Genomic DNA, 19936 nt, shown 5'->3' with positions numbered 1-19936 from the left:
TTAAAAAGCAGTCTTGTTGGGTAGATCGCAAAAGGGCCCGTGAGTCTGCATTTCTAGCAAACTCCCAGGTGATATCAATGCCCCTGATTCCTGCACCTTGCCTGACACCCCAAACCCTTCGGCTCCTAGCTTGTATTGAATTCTTACGGTTCTAAGGGAAGTGAGGAAGGAACTCCTTCCCTGGGAAAATGCATGCATACAGTAAATTGTGCGGGTCATTTCAAGATGTTCCAGACCTTCTGAAATGCACCTTAAGGATCACTGACTATTTTTTTAGGACCTCCCTATGTCCCATGATATTTATGGGAGATAAATAACTTGCCTGCATTAAGCAAGTTTCATATGCATTTTCTGCCATTTGTCCCCTCAGACTGGAATGCCCTTCCTTCTTCTATCACTCACACAGATCCTATTCATCTTCCCAGGGCCAGTTCAAATGTCTCTCGTTCGGTAAAAATTTAACTGTGTTTTCTTCTGAGATCCCAGAATAAGCTGTGCCTTCATGATGGTCCTAGTAGCTGACTTCTTCTACAGTTATGTGTTACCTGACTCTTTGTCCAAGAACAGTTTCAACCCTCAGACACTGTACCTCATCTCTGAAACTGGCACATAAGAGATGATGCAGATGCATCTGCTATATGAATTAATGGATATTAAGTCCTCAGAAGGAACACCAGTCAAAACATTTCTGACATTTAAGTGTATTTGTCATGCTCAGCCCCTCACCCGCGTCGTGGGGCACCTCTGTTCCATAGCAGATACAAGTCTTTTGAATGGTGAATCCAAACGGATGAGAAAGGGCTTTCATGCCCATGCCATCCCTACCCCTGTGCATCCCCCATATGGTGCAGCCTGGCAGCTAGGGCCTGAGTGTTGAGGGCCTGTAGCCCAGGCATGGGGCATGGGGGCTGGGTTAGGGAAGAGGGAAGAGGGTGAGAAGTAACTATGAAGCATGAGGTGCTGGTGATGGAAGGACCTGTGGGTGGGCATGTCCTCTGGAAAGGGGATACTCTGGGCACACAGAGGGTGGTGGGAAGGGATAGGGCTCTTGGGGGTATGGACCAAGCAGAGGCAGAGATTGAGAAAGGGTCAGATAAGAGGTGAGAGGAATCCAGACACCAGCTTCCCAGTTTTGGGTGGGGTCCTGTTCCGTCCCCATTTCCCAAAGGCCAAGGCAGCTGCCACTGAGGCACGGCACCTACAACCAACACTTTGTTTTTCTCCCCACCACCAGAGCCTTCTTCAGTGTGAGATGCACAGGGGTGAAGCAAACACCTGGGAAAGGGTGGCAGGCAGTACATTACACCTGAGATTGGGATTCGGATTTCCAGTCCTGTTGGAAGAATTTTCATGGGACCATCTATGACCGGACGATGAACCTACAAGGATTCTCTACTACTTTTGACATCAACTACAGGCTCAGGGTTTAGTGTCCAGGCCACAAGGACACTCACCTCCTTCCTGTCCCACTTGACCAAACCTTCCAAAGAGGGCACTAGGGCACTTCTCACAGTCTACCCCCTTCCCCTTCCCCCTCACCATCCCCATCTTGTCCCCTTCCTCCCATTTCTTTCACCAAGGGCACTGTTCCTTTTCCCCTTACCCATCTGTTATAGGCTGAAGCTGAACCATATCTCCTCCTAATTCCTAGGAAGCCCTAGCCCCTAATACCTCAGAATGTAAAGATATTTGGAGATTAAGTCTTTAAAGAGGTAATTAATATGAGGCCTTTACCTTAGACCCTCATCTACTAGGACCGGTGTCATTATAAGAGGAAGTTTGAACACAGAAACACACATGCACAGAGGATATCCCATGTAGGGACACACCAAGTAGGGGGCCATCCACAAACCAAGGAGGGAGGCTTTAGAAGAAACCAACCAGATAGACACCTTGATCTCAGATTTCTGGCCCCCAGAACTATGAGATAATAAATTATATTATTTATGCCCCCCCCAGTCTATGGTACTTTGTTATGGCAGCCCCAGCTAACTAATACACCATCTAATCCATCCTTCAAGCTCAAGACTACTTCAAACGTGTTGAAAGTACTTCAAACATGTTTAAGTACACTACTTAAAGATGTGTTGATTCAATTCAAGCCAAAGGGAGCCCACCACTTCCTGCACTCTGGGTACAGTAAGGCTTTAATGGAGAATGTGATATATTCAGCATCTCTTCATGATGTTGCTGGAGGCTTCTGGTGTCTTTCTGAATGAGTGTTGCCTGAATCAAAAAGTTCCTCTTCTAGGGGGCCTGAATAGCTCAGTCAGTTAAGTGTCCAATTCTTGGTTTCAGCTCAAGTCATGATCTCAGGGTTGTGAGATCGAGCCCTGCGTTGGGCTCCTAAAATCTTAAAACAAAAAAGTTCCTCCTCCAAGGTATCAACTTATCAATCAAAATTGTTGTTTGTGTGTATGCATATGTTATTGTTTTTTAAAGATTATTTGAAAGAATAGAGAGAGAGCAGGGGGAGGAATAGAGGGAGAGGGAGAGAGAAAATCCCAAGCAGACTCTCCACTGAGCGTAGGACTGACTTGGTGCTCAATGACCCTAAGGCTCATGCCTGAGCCCAAATCAAGAGTCAGACAACCGATGGAGCCATCCAGGCATCCCTAAAATCATTCTTAGAGAAGAGTTACTTGGCAAATTGAAACTGGGATGGTTGTGACTCTTGCTGGGCATGGTACCTCCTACGAGCAGCAAGGGCAAAGTCTGGGTGAGAGAAGTGGGGGTATGTTCCTGTGTTCTTTATTAATTCAATCCATCCTTCTCTCTTCAGAGTGCTAAGCAAACTTCTCTTATCCTCTCTGGAATTACCCAGATGTAGCTGGACATTGGGGTCCAGAACCTAAGAGTTGATGAGTGGCAGTGCCCCCTCAGATGAGGCCAGATGATTCTGACTCACAATGCTGCCCTCAGTGAATCTTCCTGAAAGGGAACAGTGACACCCCATCACAGGTGTCACCCAAGGTCCAGGGGGCATCTTTGAAAGGCACCTGGGCTTTGTGGCACATGAAGTGATACCTAGAATACATATCTCAAAGCACACTTGGGGCCTAGTGCCTGCTTTTAGGCTCTGCTGCTCCCTGTATCACAAACCAGTCCTCAGCAAGTGAGGTACCAGGTCCCCGGCAAGGGCTCAGGAACTGTCACCAACAATCAGTGGCCTTTGTTAGCTTCTCAGCCATGGAACTGAGAAAGAGCAGCTCCAAACCAGCACTCAGCTCCCCACTCCACAATTTTGGAGAAACAGGAGAACTCACTGCACCATCACCCCTATGCCCTTCCCCTTGCCACCCCAAATACACACACACACATAGAAAATGTGTCATCACCCAGGAAGGGCCAGCTGAGCTGAGGAGCCAGTTTCACTTGAGCCCATGTGTAAAATCATTTCTGACTAATGCCATGGAAAATGAAAGGGCACTGAGAAAATCAAGCTAATGTGAGAACGAGAGATAGAGGAGAAAGAAGAACAAAAACCTTGGTGGGATCATAGCTCTTGAGTCCCAAACTTACTGGTTCTTGGAAGTAGAGCTGGTAATCAAAAATGGGATTGGCTTTGATCTTCTCCATTGTGGACACATTGGGATTTGCTGGCACGAAGGGAGTATTCAAACTGGCCACTGCCCTGTGGAAAGAAGACACGAAGACACAGACCCTGTAAGAAGTCTGTATGAACCAGAAAGGACCTTACACATCAGGACGGAAGTTCAGAGCAAGAAAGGGATATACATAAGATCTCTGACTAGCAGTGTGTGGGAGGATGGGTCAGCACTCTTGAGTTTTTGACTCCCAGGCTATGGCTTTTGTTTTGTTTTTTTTTCCCCCACTAAACTGCAGTATTTCTCACCCTCTTGCCTTAGACAAAGACACGCACACACACACACAAACACACATTATGTGCAGTATATCAACCTTCATTAGATTATAGTTTCTAAAAATGCATTCATTCTTTTCCTTCTTTGCTTCCTTCACTCACTTCACTGTGTTAATTCCATGCTATATGCTACGGGAGAGAAGATATAAAATCAATACTCAGCTCATTATAATTTAAAAAGGCTAGACAAATATACCCATGACTATATTACAAAACAAACTGTGATACGAGCCATAAGAATAGCACAAGCACATGGGAGTTCAAGGAGACAAAGAGTTTCTAGATTTGGGCATCATGGAAAATCTCATGAAAAAGAGAGCATTTGAACTTGCCTTTTAAGGGTGGAAGAGCGTAGGGAAGGGGAAACAATACTGTAAGGGAAATACCATGGGGTAGCATTAGCAAATTCTAGAAGGGGGCAAAGTTTGGGGTTGAGTTTGACAGAGCAAAAAAAAAAAAAACTATGTGGTGAGAGGCCAAGTTTTTTTTTTTTTTTTAAGATTTTATTTATTCATGAGAGACAGAGAGACAGAGAGACACAGGCAGAGGGAGAAGCAGGCTCCATGCAGGGAGCCTGACATGGGACTTGATTCTGGGACTCCAGAATCAGGCCCTGGGCTGAAGGCGGTGCTAAAACCACTGAGCTACCTGGGCTGCCCAGGCCAAGTGTTTAATGAGGCATCTTGTGAAATAAAGCCAGCAAGGCAAGTGAGAGCCTAGACATGCAGGGCTGCGAGTCTGGATCAGATGCTGTAGAAAATCAAAACTATGAGGGCTTCTGAGAAGAGGGGAGGAGCAGACTGAAGTTGCAGTCAGGAAGTGATGTATCAAGCAGTGATACATGACGCAGATGCAGAGAGGGACACCAGAAGCAAGGAGAGGCCCAGCACACTACTACTTTAGTCACCCAAGAGGAACAGGATGGCAGTGATGGGAAAAGAACAGAGGGGTAGATCTGAGTGACCACATGAAGTCAGGGCTGATAGAAGTCAGCCAGGAGCACAGTTAGTCTGGCTCATCAGTAAGGGATCCCGTACCTACTCTGATCCTAGGGAAACTCCTTCCCAAAAGGGAAATAAGAAGGAGAAAATATCCTGGGGAGATATAAACCAGGAGGAGCAAGATAACTAGGACAAATGAAATAATCAGGAAAAGCAGTGCTGAGGTTTAGCCAGTGCCAACCAAGAAGCATAATGCGAGCCACACATAATTTAACATTTTCTACTAGCCAATTAAAACAGGTAGAAAGAAGCATGTGAGATTAATCTAAAATATTACTTAATATTAACTGAATGATACTAATATTGTTAATACAAATTTAAAATCTACTGTTGATTTAAATAATTTAATATTCAACATGATATATCTAAAATAATAATAATTTCAACACATAATCAATACAGAAATATTAATAAGATTTTTTTTTGGTATTAAGTCTTTGAAATCTGGAAGGTATTTCTCCTTTAGAGTCATCTCAATTCAAACAGCCACATTTCAAATGTTCAGTAGCCACCATTAGACAGTGCAGCTGAGGCTATAAAATAAATTATACCAATGCCTAAAGGTTTCTAGTGTTACCACAGTGAATCTATTTTAAGCATTACTTAAATCACAAGTCAAGAAACTCTAGCTTTATCTAAATATTCTGAGCAGATGAAGGTTTTCTTTTCAATTGCCTTGACATACAGCTTATTCCATATATAAAAAAATTATCATCATCACATGAGATGTTAGCATATAAAAGCTGGTGCCAACCGCATAAAGATTGGAGAAAGCTAAACCACAGTCTCCTTTGGGAGCAGAATTTCTAGATGATTGTCAAAGAAAGGAGATAAAAAAAGTATTCTTGGCCAAACATGTAAGAAGACCCTTACATTAAATATGTCCCTATAGTTTATCTCAGTTGAATGTCAAAACCAAGGATTTAAAGAAATATTCCAGGGGGCACCTGGGTGGTTCAGTTGGCTAAGCTTCCAACTCTTGATTTCTGCTTAGGTCATGATCTTAGGGTTGTGAGGTTGAGCCCCACATTGGGCTCCATGCTGTGCGTGGAGGTTACCTAGGATTCTCTCTCTCTCTCTCCCCCCTGCTCTCTAAAAAAATAAAAATAAAAGATTCTTTAAAAAAAAATCCACATCCGGGTGGCTCAGGGGTTTAGCGTCACCTTTAGCCTAGGGCCTGAATGTGGACACCCGGGATTGGGTCCCATGTCAGGCTCCCTGCATGGAGCCTGCTTCTCCCTCTGCCTGTGTCTCTGCCTCTCTCTCTCTCTCTGTCTCTCATGAATAAATAAATAAAATCTTTAAAAAAATATCCACATTAAAGGTGGGCTCTTCCCTGAACTTTCTTTCATTCTCTGGCCAGAAAGACGTTCAATGGCAATAATATTCTTAAAAGCCAGCTTTGTCCAGGGCCAGAGATGCTGTGTCCCACTATGTACAGCCCTGGAAGGGGGTCTTGGTTTGCTCCCACCCCCCAGGAGTGTAGTAACAGGGCTGCTTTGATGAGCGCAGATGGAGAAGGAGCCACTACTACCAAACTAATGACACATGGGATGGAAAGAGAACAATGAGAGGAGGAACAGGAATCCAGAGCATGCTTGTGTATGTCAGACCTAATGTTATTCTGGATATAACTTCACTGGGCTCATGTTAAATATTCTCAAATTCTCACGGGAGAGAGAGACTGAGTTGTTAATAGAACAACAGGAAGGTGTTTCTCTTCCCTCAAGGTAGAGATCATAAGCCTGTTGTTCTATTTCCTTTTGTCCTCTTTAAGAAGCATCTAATACAGTCTGTACAGTAACTTTCTAGTGACCCGATTCCTAAGAACTGAGCTCTTATTTCAACTCTGAATGAAAGAGAGGACAGAGAGGCTAAAGAGATCAGAAACACAAGAGTGCAAAAACTTTAAAAATATTTCAGGAAGTGTCTGATTCCTTTTGGTCTTTGATATCATCCTACCATTTGAACTGATGTTGGGCTGAACATAATTTTCCACTGTTTCTGTTCTTATATGTCCCACCAAAGAGAAAGTGAATGGATCATTTAGGGAAATACAGATGGCTGTGAAGGATAATGTTTATTTAATATGCTAAGAACCCAGGCTGAATGGGAGTTCACACAGGCTTTAACTACAGTTGCCCGCTCAACTGGGTGTGGCCACAAAGGCCACCTGGCTCTCTGGGTTCAAAACCTGTCCTCTGAAAGCTCCCACTGGTGCCCTGATGTCATTCTAAGAATGATTATGAATGATGTGGTGGTGGTCACAACATGCCATTCTAACCTGACACCTGCATAGCATTTTCCATGTTGGAGAGTTGAAAGGAGTTACCACTCTGTGGTTGAGGAAACCAAGGCCTGATGGGTGAAGTGATTTGTCACATAGCTGGGTCAGGGCAAAGTTGAAAGCCATGCTTCCTAACTCCCAGTCCAGGACTGAAGTTTCTTCTGGCACTCAATTCTATGACCCCACCACCCTTGAAGCCTCACCCACTCTCTCCAAAATCTACCACCATTCTTCTGCCTTCCCACTGGCTACCCAGGCCCTGAGTTATCAGTCCCATTACCGGTAACTGGGACAGGCCTTGCTTCCTAAGACATAAGCTCATTAAGTCCTCCTTATTAATGGGTCAATGGGTACTAGGAAGCTAGATGTTGCACTCCCAGATAACCTATTTGTTTTCAAGAATTTACTGGAGGTTAAGACCCAAGGAAGGATTCTAAGGGGAATTCAAATCCAAACTCTTGATGCCTAAAGCCTAATTACCTCACTCTCTCAGGGTAGAAGAGAGCCATGTTCCACACCAGCATGCCTCCCCAGTCGTGGCCAATAAACACCGCTTGAGGGATGCCCTAGTGAAGGATAAAGAAGGGAGCTGAATGTGGGCAAGTTTCCTGGATAAGGAGGTGAGAGCCCTGGGGCCCTGTGCTCCCTGTTGGCCCAAAGCCTCAGCCAGCAATCCCTTTGTTCACTTCCTAGGACTCCTCCTCCACTGCCCCCACAGTAGCAACTTCAACATCCACCCTCTTCAAGCCTCCCTTCCCACACAGACCAGCCTCAAGAGCCTCCAAAGGTGACTGATCTTTTATATTTTCTCAGAACCCTAAAGCCACTGACCCCAAATTCCCTCTCCCTCTCTACCTTCTCTCAGATCAAAATTTGTCTTACCTCTTTTTCTACTTTTTGTCTTAAAGTTAGTATGACTTACCTCCCTGTGTTCCATATTCATCTTTCATTGGGTGATTATGATTCTACTCCCCACTCTTTTTGGATCTTTCCTCCCTTAACTAACCACTGAAACCTCAAAGGCATCTCTATTGCCCCCCTCTCTACCAGCATCTTCTTTTCTTCTGCTGCTGCTAACAAGGAATGACAACAGTTCCTGTTTACTGAGGACCTACTATGTCACAGGCACTGTGCTAAGTGTGTATACCTACCATCTGGAATTCCTCCAATAACCTTCTAATACACATTTTACAAATAGGGAGACAGGCTCACAGTGGTTAGATGACTTGCCTAGGCCACATGGATGGTAATTCAGACCCAGGCCTCCCCAGTTAAAAACCGGGCTCTTCCCCACCACCCCACCCTGCTGGCTGCATTTAGCCACATCAGAGCCTCCCCGAGCCTGCCCAGCCTCACCATCATCTTGAAAAGCAGCTCCCAACTCAGCTCCCTGCCACTCCTGTTCTGTGTCCAGCTTCTCACAATGATCTATCCCAGTGGCCTCTCTGGTAACTGTCATACATCTCTGAAGCCTGGCCTTTTCCCTGCAATCCCTGAGTCCACTGAAACTTCCCTCTCAAAGGCTATTCATGATTCATAATAGTTTTTTTTTTTTTTTCCTCTTGGCTCTCATTCTTCTGACTGTTCTGTGGCATCAGACATTTCCTTTGCAATGTTCTTCCCTGGGCTTCTGTGACACTATGCTTTCCAGACTCTTTTTCTCACTTCACTGAGTCTACTCCTTCCTCTCCCCATCACATGGGAGTACTTCATGGTGCAACCTGAAGGCCTGTCCTCAGGGAACTCATTGACCCCGATGGCTTCAGTGGCTGTCTCCAGGTGGCGGATGACCACCTCTCCTGCAATGGGCCCGGCTTCCTTTCCCTGGGTCCCAGGAATGACTGGGCCAGGAAGGGACACATACTCCACCCGGCCAACAACCACAGGGCTCTCTTTCAACAATCAGAGTAAGAGACTTTCTCAGCCAGCTGGAAGTCTTCTAGATAGGAGGTCATTCTAGAGTCAGAACTGGGGTGGCCGCACTAGGCCATGTCCTCTTAGATGTCCCCACCATTCTCAAAGATCCGAAGCCAATTCTGTGGGACTGAGCATCTGCAGAGGGCAGAGACCACGACGTCTTTGCCTCATTTCCTACAGTGTTTGCCACCATGCCTTGCTGCTGAACTGGAACCCACCAGTCATCTCAAATTCTCCTCCTGACTCTCAGATCCAACAAATAGGGACTAAATCCATAGTTTTGAGGTCCTCTATCGGCTATCCCTCCACTGCCACAGTCCTGGCTTAGCTGCAGTGTCCTCACCCTGCCACCGTTAACTAACTCAGGATGGGAGAAGTGTCCTACCTAATTACAATCTCAATCTTCTGTGAGTGAAAAGCAAAAGTATAGTCTCCAATCACCATCACTGGTCTGTGTTGTGTTTGTCATTGACGTTCCAAACAATGTTAAGTGAAGGCATTTGATGTTAGGTATTTCTAAAGGGGCATCAATTTTTAAAAATTGTGAAATATTAGCCTATAGGCTATTTTCCAAAATTCTTGATGCCAGCAAAGCTCTCTACCCCTAACTCAAACCCGAGATAATCCTGTTCCCTGGAAAATACTTTCCATGAAACAAACAGTCAAAACCAAAAAAGCCCAAACTTGGCACTATATCGTTCTCCGAACATTTTGCCATCCCTGTGCTTGTAATTCCTCCTGACCAGCTACCCTGCCTCCCGCTGCCCCAAAGGGTGCCATTCCTGCCCTTGCCACTCACCTGGGGGGCTCTAACAGTTGACACTTTCAAAGGCTATATCTTTAATTGCCCACCCAAACAGAACTCTCCAGAGATCAGTTCAAGACAATTACTTACCAACTTATCCAGGAAGGTGACCATCTCCTAAGAAAGAAAACACACAAGAAAATCAGAAACACACAGAATTCCTGTGTCTTCCTTTGTTAGGGGCTGCACTGTGTCTCCCCCAAATTCACATGCTGAGGCCCTAACCTCTCCCCTCCAGTACCTTAGAATGTGGCTGTTACTCGGAGATAGGGTGATTGGGATGATTAAGTTAAAATGAAGTCATTAGAGCAGGCCATGATCCCAAGCTGACCAGTGTCCTTATGAGAACCAAAGATTTGGACACAGACAGCAAGCCTCAGACTCTGCTGACACCTTGACCTTTCACTTCCAAGCCTCTAGAATGGTGAGAGAATCCATTTGTGTTGTTGAAGCCACCCGGTCTGTGGTACTTTGTTATGGCAGCCCTAGTGCACTCATATGACGTACAGTCACTTCCCAGCTTGTGAGTTCTCTCCCTTCCCTTTCTAGCATCATCTCAGTAACGAGGCAGATCCCAGACACTCACAGTAAGTTATTCAGGGTCTGTTACTGCACAGCACTCAACGGGGCCATATCCATTATAAATCACAGCTTCTTCTGGGGACAAAGAGAGAACCCCAGGACAGCAAGCTCCTGCCCCCATCCCGCAGCACTGATGAGGAAACCTGGCCACACCTGCTAGCCAGCAGGGAGTCTGGGGAAGGTGTCTATGATGTGTGGAGGTGTTGGTTATGAGGGGCATCCAGAATCAGGGCCGGGGCTGTCATACTGGGCTAGGTACAGAATGGGCAAGTGGAGGAATTCTGTTGGGGACTGGGGTGGAGGGGAGGACAGAGCAGAGGTGTGGAGAGAATGAATCAGTGACCAACAGGCAGGCCTGTCAACCTCTGCAGAAAGCCACACTGGCTCCCTGTTCTGAAGCCCCATTCCTCCTAAGTGGTCCCATCTAATTTGTCAACACTACCCCCATTCACCTGCGCCCATATGAGGAACTTCTGCTTGCTATAATAAAAAAGTCAGGGCACCTGGGTGGCTCAGTGGGCGATGTGTCTGCCTTTGGCTCAGGTCATGGTCTCAGGGTCCTGGGATTGAGCCCCACACTGGACACCCTGCTCCACAGGGAGCCTGTTTCTCCCTTTCCCTCTGCCTGGTGCTCCCCCTGCTTGTGCCCTGTCAAATAAATACAATCTTAAAAAAAAAAAATCTATGAAACTGCATCTGTGCATCTCTAGTGTGGCCAGAGGTGCTGTGCCACACCCCTCACCTTCATCACTTCCTTTCCCCTCACTCAGAGCTGCAGGGAGGAAGTGGCAGCTCCATTCTACAGATAAGTAAACTGAGGCTCACACAGATTGAATAATGCGGCCAAGGCCATGCAACTAGTAGTGGTAGAAATGGGATTGATTCAAGGTCTATGTGATTTCAAAAATTCAACATCAGAACGTACAAAGCCATCCTGTTTACTTTATTTTTATTTACTTATTCATGAGAGGCAGAGAGAGGGGCAGAAACATAGGCAGGAGAAGCAGGCTCCTCGCAGGGAGCCCGATGCAGGACTCGATCCCAGGACCCCAGGATCATGACCTGAGCTAAAGGCAGACGTTCAACCAGTGAGTCATCCAGGTGCCCCAAAGCTATCCTATTTTACCATGTAGACAGCCTTATTTTGGATAGCTTCCAGGCCCTTGACTCCACCTCTCTTTCTACCAATTGAGAAGTAATCCTAGTTTGCTTTTTGGTTCCCTAGATGGAGGCTCTCACTGGGGGCTGCGGAGATTGCACCATAAGAGGCTGACAACTTAAAAAAAATATATGTGACTGTATTTTCATCATCTACTCTTTAAGGTGCTTCCAAAATGAAAGGCAATTTTCTTTCCCTTCTCTGGGCTAGGGCTCTGTTTTTGTTCTTCCACATTAAGCAAAGAGGTGGAAATTGCAGGACAGTAGGAGGCAGGGCCCACAGCCCTTGTATTCTCTATCCTAAGAGCATTAAAAAGTAAGTATACAGATATTCTCCACTCTGGTCTCAATTCTGTGGGGGAAATGCACCAAATATGGGCACCTTTTCTGGGGGAGACAGGCTGGGGGTGGGGACATGCAATTCTGCCTACCACCAGTGCCAGCTTCAAAGACAAAGAATTGTAATGGTGTTCTGATTCCTTTGGCTACCTCTGGGACCATGCCTGCCCCACAAACCCAGGGCCACACTGATGGCCTCGTTGGTTCAGGAAGCAATGGGCAAGCCCCTCACTGCTCCCACTAGAATATCCGAAGGCAAGAGCAGGTGACAGGTTCCACTGGTTAAAGTATGCACCATTTATTTTTTTTTCTTCAAGATAGACACACAGTATTGATGTAATTACTTAGTTTATATTATTTTAGCAGTTTTTATTTTCACCCTTCCCCCCCAAAGACAGATTACTGGATGGTGTCAGGAAGTCTTGTTCTGGACTGAAAGTCTGTGTCCCTCAAAATTCACATGTTAAAGCTCTAACCGCCAGTGTGGCTGCATTTGAAGACCACAGGGTCTTTCCAGAAGTCATTAAGGTTCACTGAGGTTATGAGGGTGGGGCCCTGATCAGATAGGATTCTTGTCCATCAAAGAGACATCAGAGAGCTGCTTTTCACTCTCCAATTAATCAAGAGACTAAAGATTAGCTCTGTGTGACTTCCACCTCCTACTGTTAAAAAGAAGCCACAGGCCTAAAATGGCATCACTTAGGTGAAGGCCCCAAGTCACTTAATACCCCAGCCTGACTGCATCTTCAGCCTCCTACAAATGTAGCCTCTACACAGTCAACACAGAAATTTCCCGGTCAGCGCGAGGAAATTACCGAGAGGCCTCCTCCGCTCCCCTCACAAGGGTGACCTTGCCTAAAACAATGGATTCTCTGCTAATCATTCCCTACTTTCTACTCCCTTTTAAGGGTAGAACCCTTAAAAACCTTTTCTTTTCTGTAGCCCTTTGGAGCTCCCCTCTACTTGCTAGATGGGGTGCTGCCCGATTTCTGAATTGATTCATAAAACCAATTGGACCTTTACAATTTATTTGCTTGAAGTTTTGCTATTGAATGCTACAAACTAAGAATCACATTCAAGTCTGGAGGGGTCTTGGAGGGCATGAAGTCCATCCACTCATTGTATTTTATACTTGATGGCATGACCTGGAAAGATTAAATGACTTATCCAAGGTCACACACAGTGAAAGAGACAACTGGGTGTAGCTAAGTTTCTCTTCGTTAATGAACTTGAGAAGATACCACTATTGCTATGTTGCATCCCAACACCTCTACTTTAGAATCCTGACTATAGTCATACAGAGAATAGGTTCGTGGTACCTTAAAGGTACCTATTCTAAAACAAATAATAGTTGTATGATGAGCTGACATAAAAGTTAAGGAATTGCGGTTGAGAAAAGAGATTTCAATATACTTGGAGGGATGTACTTGAGAAAAGGTTTTTTGTGGGCATTTGAGGGTAAGCAGTATTATGGATCTTCATTCAGTTTCCTATAACCCTATATTTAAATATTATACAGGTTATTTATTAAAAAAAATTATACCGGGTATTTTAAATGAAATTTTACATTAAAAATATTGTGCTAATTTTTTAAATGACAGCTTTATTGAGATACAACTCACTGCCATAAAATTCACCCTTTTAAAATGCACAATTCAGCAGATATTAATGTAGTTAGAACTGTGAGGTCATCACTGCTGTGTAGTTAGAGAACATTTTATCACGCCAAAAAGAAACCCTGTACCCATTAAGAGTCACTCCTGTTCCCCATTTCCCCTAGCCCTTGACAAACCACTAACTTCATTTCTGTCCATATGGATTGATCACTTCTGGAAATTTCATATCAATGCAATTATACAATACGTGGCCTTACGTGACTGGCTTGTCTTAGCATAACATTTGCGAGGTTCATTCATGCTGAAGCATGCATCATTATTTCATGCCTGTTTATGGCTGAATAATATTCCATTGTATGGATATACCACACATTTTTTTATCCATTCATCAGTTGATGAACATTAGGTAGTTTCCACTTTTTGGCTTTTGTGAATAATGCTGCTGTGAACGTTCATGTCCAAGTTTTTGGTGGACATATTTTTTAAATTCTTTTGGGTGAATACCTAGTAGCAGACATACTAGTGACTTTTTATAAGGGTGGAGCTGGAGGACCAGAGCATCCCATTTTATCTTGCTTGTTTCAGTAAAAGGACTTTCTTTTGTAGGCCAGTTAGATCAAGTGACCTGATTTACCCATCTTGAGAACCAGTTTTGACAGAAACAAGGCAGAGGTCCAGTTAATGGACATTAGGGGGATGGGGAGAGGTCATTAGTGAGATTTTGGCAGGATTGTGTCAGACATATGAGTATGATAAGAAGGTGCAGAATGGAAGAGGTAAAGACTTGGAAACTGAGGAAGGATGAAACAACCACAACTGGAAAGTCAGATTTTGTCAAGGCTCCTCTTACGAGGGGCCAAAGCCTACTTCCAGGCCTGGTTGTGGGTGGTCCGAACAGAGCTATGACTTCTATATGGAGCCTTTTTTTTTTTTTTTTGCATTTTCACACCACAACACTTTATTTTATTATTATTATTTTTTAATAAATTAATTTTTATTGGTGTTCAGTTTACCAACATACAGAGTAACACCCAGTGCTCATCCCGTCAAGTGTCCCCCTCAGTGCCCGTCACCCATTCACCCCCACCCCCCGCCCTCCTCCCCCTCCACCACTCCTAGTTCATTTCCCAGAGTTAGAAGTCTTTATGTTCTGTCTCCCTTTCTGATATTTCCCACACATTTCTTCTCCCTTCCCTTATATTCCCTTTCACTATTATTCATATTCCCCAAATGAATGAGAACATACACTGTTTGTCCTTCTCCGATTGACTTATTTCACTCAGCATAATACCCTCCAGTTCCATCCACGTTGAAGCAAATGGTGGGTATTTGTCGTTTCTAATGGCTGAGTAATATTCCATTGTATACATAAACCACATCTTCTTTATCCATTCATCTTTCGATGGGCACCGAGGCTTATATGGAGCCTTTTTGTAATTTTTAGCATGATTAGCAGCATCACCAGTTTTACAGTCAACTAAGAGGCTGTTTCTTCCCCGAGCCCCTCCAGCCTTTGCTTGGGGCTGATGGAGGCTTGGGGCACAGTCTCCTTACCCCAGCCTTGGCAAGCTCTGAGATGAAGGTCCCCTCCCCAATGGCACTTATGCTTCACTTAGAATAGAAGTGCCACTATAGCTACCAATCCACAAACTGACTCCCTAGGTCTGGCCAACAACATCTTTACCGAAATAAAATGATCTTTTAAATTCTTAGGATGGAAAGGCCAGATGGTAGAGTGGCTAAGAGGAGGGACATGGGAGCTACTGCCGGGCTCAGACCTGGCTCTACTAGCTGTTGACCACAGGCAATTTCTTTACCTCCTCATGACTCAGTTTCTTCCTCCATCAAATGGCTTAGAGCAGTAATTGATAGACAGTAAATGTTGGCTATCATTTTGAAATACCATCTTAACTTTTAGTAAGATTTTTATACCCAAATGCTGTGAAATGTTTTCCTAGGATTTTAAATGAATATCCACACTTCTGTCTTATATAAGTAAAAACACTAGGATGGAAAAAATGTTACAAATGTCACCCAAATACCTTTCTTACCTGACATAACACTTCCATGGAATACTCTTCTATTTCTGCAATTAAAAATAAAAGAAATACAGTTAATTCACATGATTGAAAATTACCAACAAACTAAAAGGGCCCCTTTTGCCCTAGGCACCCTTGTCAAAGATCAGCTGACTGTATGTGTGTGGACTTATTTATGAGCTTTCTATTTTGTTCCATTGGCTCTATGTCTGTCTTTATACCAATACCACATTGTTTTGATTACTGTAGCTTTGCAATGTATTTTGAAATTAGGAATTATGAGTCCTCCAGCTTTGTTCTTTCTGAAGATTGATGTGACTATTTGGGGTCTTTTATGGATCCACACAATTTCTAAAATTGTTTTTTTCTATTTCTATAAAAAATGCCATTGGGGATTTAATAGGGATGGCACTTAACCTGTAGATTACTTTGGGTAGTATGAATATTTTATAAATAACAGCAATTCTAGGAAGCAAAAAAGAAAAAAAAACCAGAGAAAACAGAAGAAAAAAATTATCAAAGAAATAATTCAAGAAAACTTCCAAGAACTGAAAGCTAAATGGGCCCAGAGAGGTGGATGAAAAGAGATCCACATAATTGCACAATATCATAACATTTTAGAACACAGAAGCTAAAGAAGAAGATCCTAAAGATATTAAGGGTAAGGGGAAAAAAAACCAATTACATAGATAGTCTCGTGGATCCGAATGACATGGGACTTGGCAATAGCAACAAAGGAAGACAGAGAATAGTGGGACAAGAGCTTCACAGTTTTAAGGAAAAACAATTTGTTACTTAAAATCTATTGCCAAATGATATGAAATTTATACACAAATGATCTGCAATGTGTATGTATGCATTCCAAATCATCATGCTTGGCTTTATTTTTTAATTAATCATTTATTTATTTTAAATAGGAAGTTTAAAGATTTTATTTATTTATTCTTAGAGACACAGTGAAAGAGAGAGAGAGAGAGAGAGAGAGAGAGAGGCAGAGACACAGGCAGAGGGAGAAGCGGGCTCCATGCAGGGAGCCCGAAGCAGGACTCGACCCTAGGTCTCCAGGACCGCGCCCTGGGCTGCAGGCAGTGCTAAACCACTGTGCCACTTGGCTTTAAAACTAATGTAATATATAATCTTCAGCAATAGTTAACATGTAAATTATGGTTTTCCTTTTTCAAAGATATTTATTTATTTATTTATTTATTTATTTATTTATTTATTTATTTTAGAGAGGGGGAGAGAGATGGAATGAGAGCATGGGTGGGGAGAGGGGCCGAGGGAGAGGGAGACAGAGAATCTGAAGCAGACTTGTGCTGAGCATGGAACCCAATACCAGGCTCTATCTCACGACCCTAAGATCATGACCTGACCAGGCTCTATCTCACGACCCTAAGATCATGACCTGAACTGAAACCAGGTCATTTGGTCAACCACTGGAGCCACCCAGGTGCCCCATAAATTATTGTTTTCTTAAAAAATAATTATAATTACAGTACGTATAACCCTAGGTCTCACTTCATCCAGAACTGTTCAGTTTATGTGTATTATTATTGTTTCTTGTACTTTTAATGGTGTTCTAGTTTGAATGATAAATTAATTACTAAGTTATCCCTAGGGGATTCAGGTAAGATCATAGTCTAGATGAATGAAAATAGACATTCTAATAATAAAATTTTGGGGAAAAAACCTGTTAATGTCTTTCCTGGATGGCTGGACTAGACACTTTCTTTTTGTCTAAAATGCCTCTGGACCATTTAAGAGGTAGTAAGCAGCCACTGAGTAGGTACCATGACAATTAGGGAACAATCATGGAGTGACAGCCTGGCCGTGACTGGCTGAATGGCCTGGCTGGTGGTCACCTGAGTGCCAGTTCATGTCAGCTGGCTTCAAACTCCTCAGACTTGATGTAGATATGGGGAAAGCAGCTCAGAGTAAGGGTGGTAAGCCCCTGGTTTGGCTCACTGAGCCACCACTGCCAGCAGTATGGCTGACACTTGGAGGGACAGGGACTCTGCTGCATGTCTGACTGTATCACGTTCCTATCTCCACCTGGAGTGCTTAACAGTTTGGAACTGAAAACCCCCTTTTTTTAAAAAGATTTTTAATTTATTTATTCATGAGAGACAGAGAGAGATAGAGAGGCAGAGACACAGGCAGAGGGAGAAGCAGGCTCCATGCAGGGAGCCCAATATGGGACTCAATCCTGGGTCTCCAGGATCACGCCCTGGGCTGAAGGCGGCGCTAAACTGCTGACCCACCTGGGCTGCCCTGAGAACCCCTTTGAAACTGATAAAAGCAGTAGACTTCCTCGCCCCGGGAAAGTCCTCATAAACCCATACATGGACTCAGGTTCATAGGCCTCTAATGCCCATCCTTGGATAGACACCATCTGGATCCAAAGACACTGGGTTAAGAACCTGGCCTACCGATTACCATATGATCAAGCAACTCCACTTCCGGGTATACACCTCAAAGAACTGAAAGGAGGAACTCGACCAGATATTTGCACGTCCATGTTCATAGCAACATTATTCACATTGGCCAGAAGGTGGAGGAAACCCAAATGTCCATCAATGGGTGGATGCATAAACAAAACATGGTCTATACATACAATGAAATATTATTTGGCCTTAGAAAGAAGGAAATTGTGATATATGCTACAACATGGATGAATCCTGAAGACATGATGCTAAGTGAAATCAGCCAGTCACAAAAGGATAAATATTGTATGATCCACTTTGAGATGCCTAGAGTAGTCAAATTCATAGATAGAGAGCAGAAGGGTAGTTTCCAGGGGCTAGGGAAGGGGGAACAGAGAATTAATGCTTTAATGGGACAGAGTTCTGCAAGATGAAGAAAGTTCTGTAGCTGGATGGCACATCCTATACCCTACATCCAGCACGAGACTTCCTCAGGGCACAGGTCATTGGGTTTCTTGTATTCATCCAGAGTGCAGGGAGCAGAGACATCCAATGTATAGAGACAAGGGTCACTGAGAGAGAGGGGAGGGGCAAAGTCAGACCCCCCTGAAGGGTTGCCTGCTCTGACCTGGGACCAGGGGCAGCCAGTGCAGTTGGGAAGCTCAGATAGTCAGAAGGCATAACCAACAGAGGAAGCTGTGAGACAGCTAACTTACCAGGAGGAGAAGATGACTCTCCATAGCCTTTCATGTCCAGAGCTAGTACCCGGAAACCCGCCTGAGCCAGAGCAGGGATCTGGAAAACAAACAGTTCAGGTACAGTCAAGTGTGGTCTCATGAGTCTTTTGCAGACCTTCCTTCTTTGCTTCCTTCTATCCATGTTCTTGTAAATGGCTCAACTTAAAGTGCCAGGTGGCACTATCTGGGATCCTTGGCATGAGTTCATCTGGATAGGGATGCCATGGACAGTGGTAGGGTCTGTGTACTACATGTCATGCTACAACTAAGAGAGCATCTTTCCTAGCAAAGACCTTGCAGAATTCTATATGCATGACGAAGATGTCCCAGCAGGTGGCACAGAGCATCTTGAAGTATCTGCCTTTTTCTAATCTGCAGAGGTGGTATATGGGCTAGCACAGTTCTGAGGTCTGGATCCATCTCTGAGGTATCATGGTCATCACTGGAGATGATACTTCACTCTACGGTTTCAGCTTCTCAATGGCATTCTATGCAGGGCCACACCATCTAGACTTTCCTCTCCCTTCATCTTGCCTGGGGCAGACCTTCCCCCAGTTTCCTTTACCTGGTACCTCCAAGAGAACCAGCTCTCAGGAAATCCATGGCAGAGACACACAGCAGGTCCAGAGCCCAGTTCCACAAAATGCAGACGAACCCCAGGCTGTTGAAAAGAGAGATGAGTAGTTAATGATCACAGTGCCAGGCTGGACAGAACCAGGTCCGTCTTCTGCAGACCTCCCCAGGCCATCTCCATGTACTGCCAGACCTCACAATTTCTCAGCTCAAGACCCCAATGTTAGGAAATGTTCAAGAATACACAACTGGTCAAACTACAATAAACCTGGCAGCTCTTACAGGAACATAAGAAGCCTGAAAAGGAGGTTATGTTTGGTAAAAAATAAAAACAAAACAACTTTGCCTACCTCCCTAAAAGGCCCTCATACTGTCGGAGTTTCTGGTACTGTTTGACAGGTCTTCCATATTTTAAACTGGGCCTGATTTTACGCACAGCATAATATTCATGTTAACATGCCAAGTACCAGGATTATTTTGTTAAAAATTCTTTCTCTCTTGAATGTAAAATCTTTTCCAAGCTTTGCTACACTTCTAGTGCTTTCTGGGCTGTGTGTCAGAGACTGCTAGAGCTCA

At 44.2% G+C, this 19936-nt stretch overlaps 1 protein-coding gene across 1 annotated transcript in view; it reads right to left on the bottom strand.

Moving 5' to 3' along the window:
- The window catches only part of EPHX2 (epoxide hydrolase 2), a 61389-nt gene that overhangs the window by 20845 nt on the left and 20608 nt on the right, over positions 1–19936 (bottom strand). Inside the window, 6 exon segments of the mRNA XM_055346000.1 lie at positions 3523–3634; positions 7652–7737; positions 9984–10010; positions 15640–15674; positions 18767–18845; positions 19353–19448. Coding sequence (XP_055201975.1) covers positions 3523–3634; positions 7652–7737; positions 9984–10010; positions 15640–15674; positions 18767–18845; positions 19353–19448 — 435 coding nt within the window.

This window comes from Nyctereutes procyonoides, unplaced genomic scaffold (genome assembly GCF_905146905.1).
Source record: "Nyctereutes procyonoides isolate TBG_1078 unplaced genomic scaffold, NYPRO_anot_genome, whole genome shotgun sequence".
Classification (NCBI taxonomy): Eukaryota; Metazoa; Chordata; class Mammalia; order Carnivora; family Canidae; genus Nyctereutes; species Nyctereutes procyonoides.
This window is presented reverse-complemented; position numbering and strand designations above follow the sequence as displayed.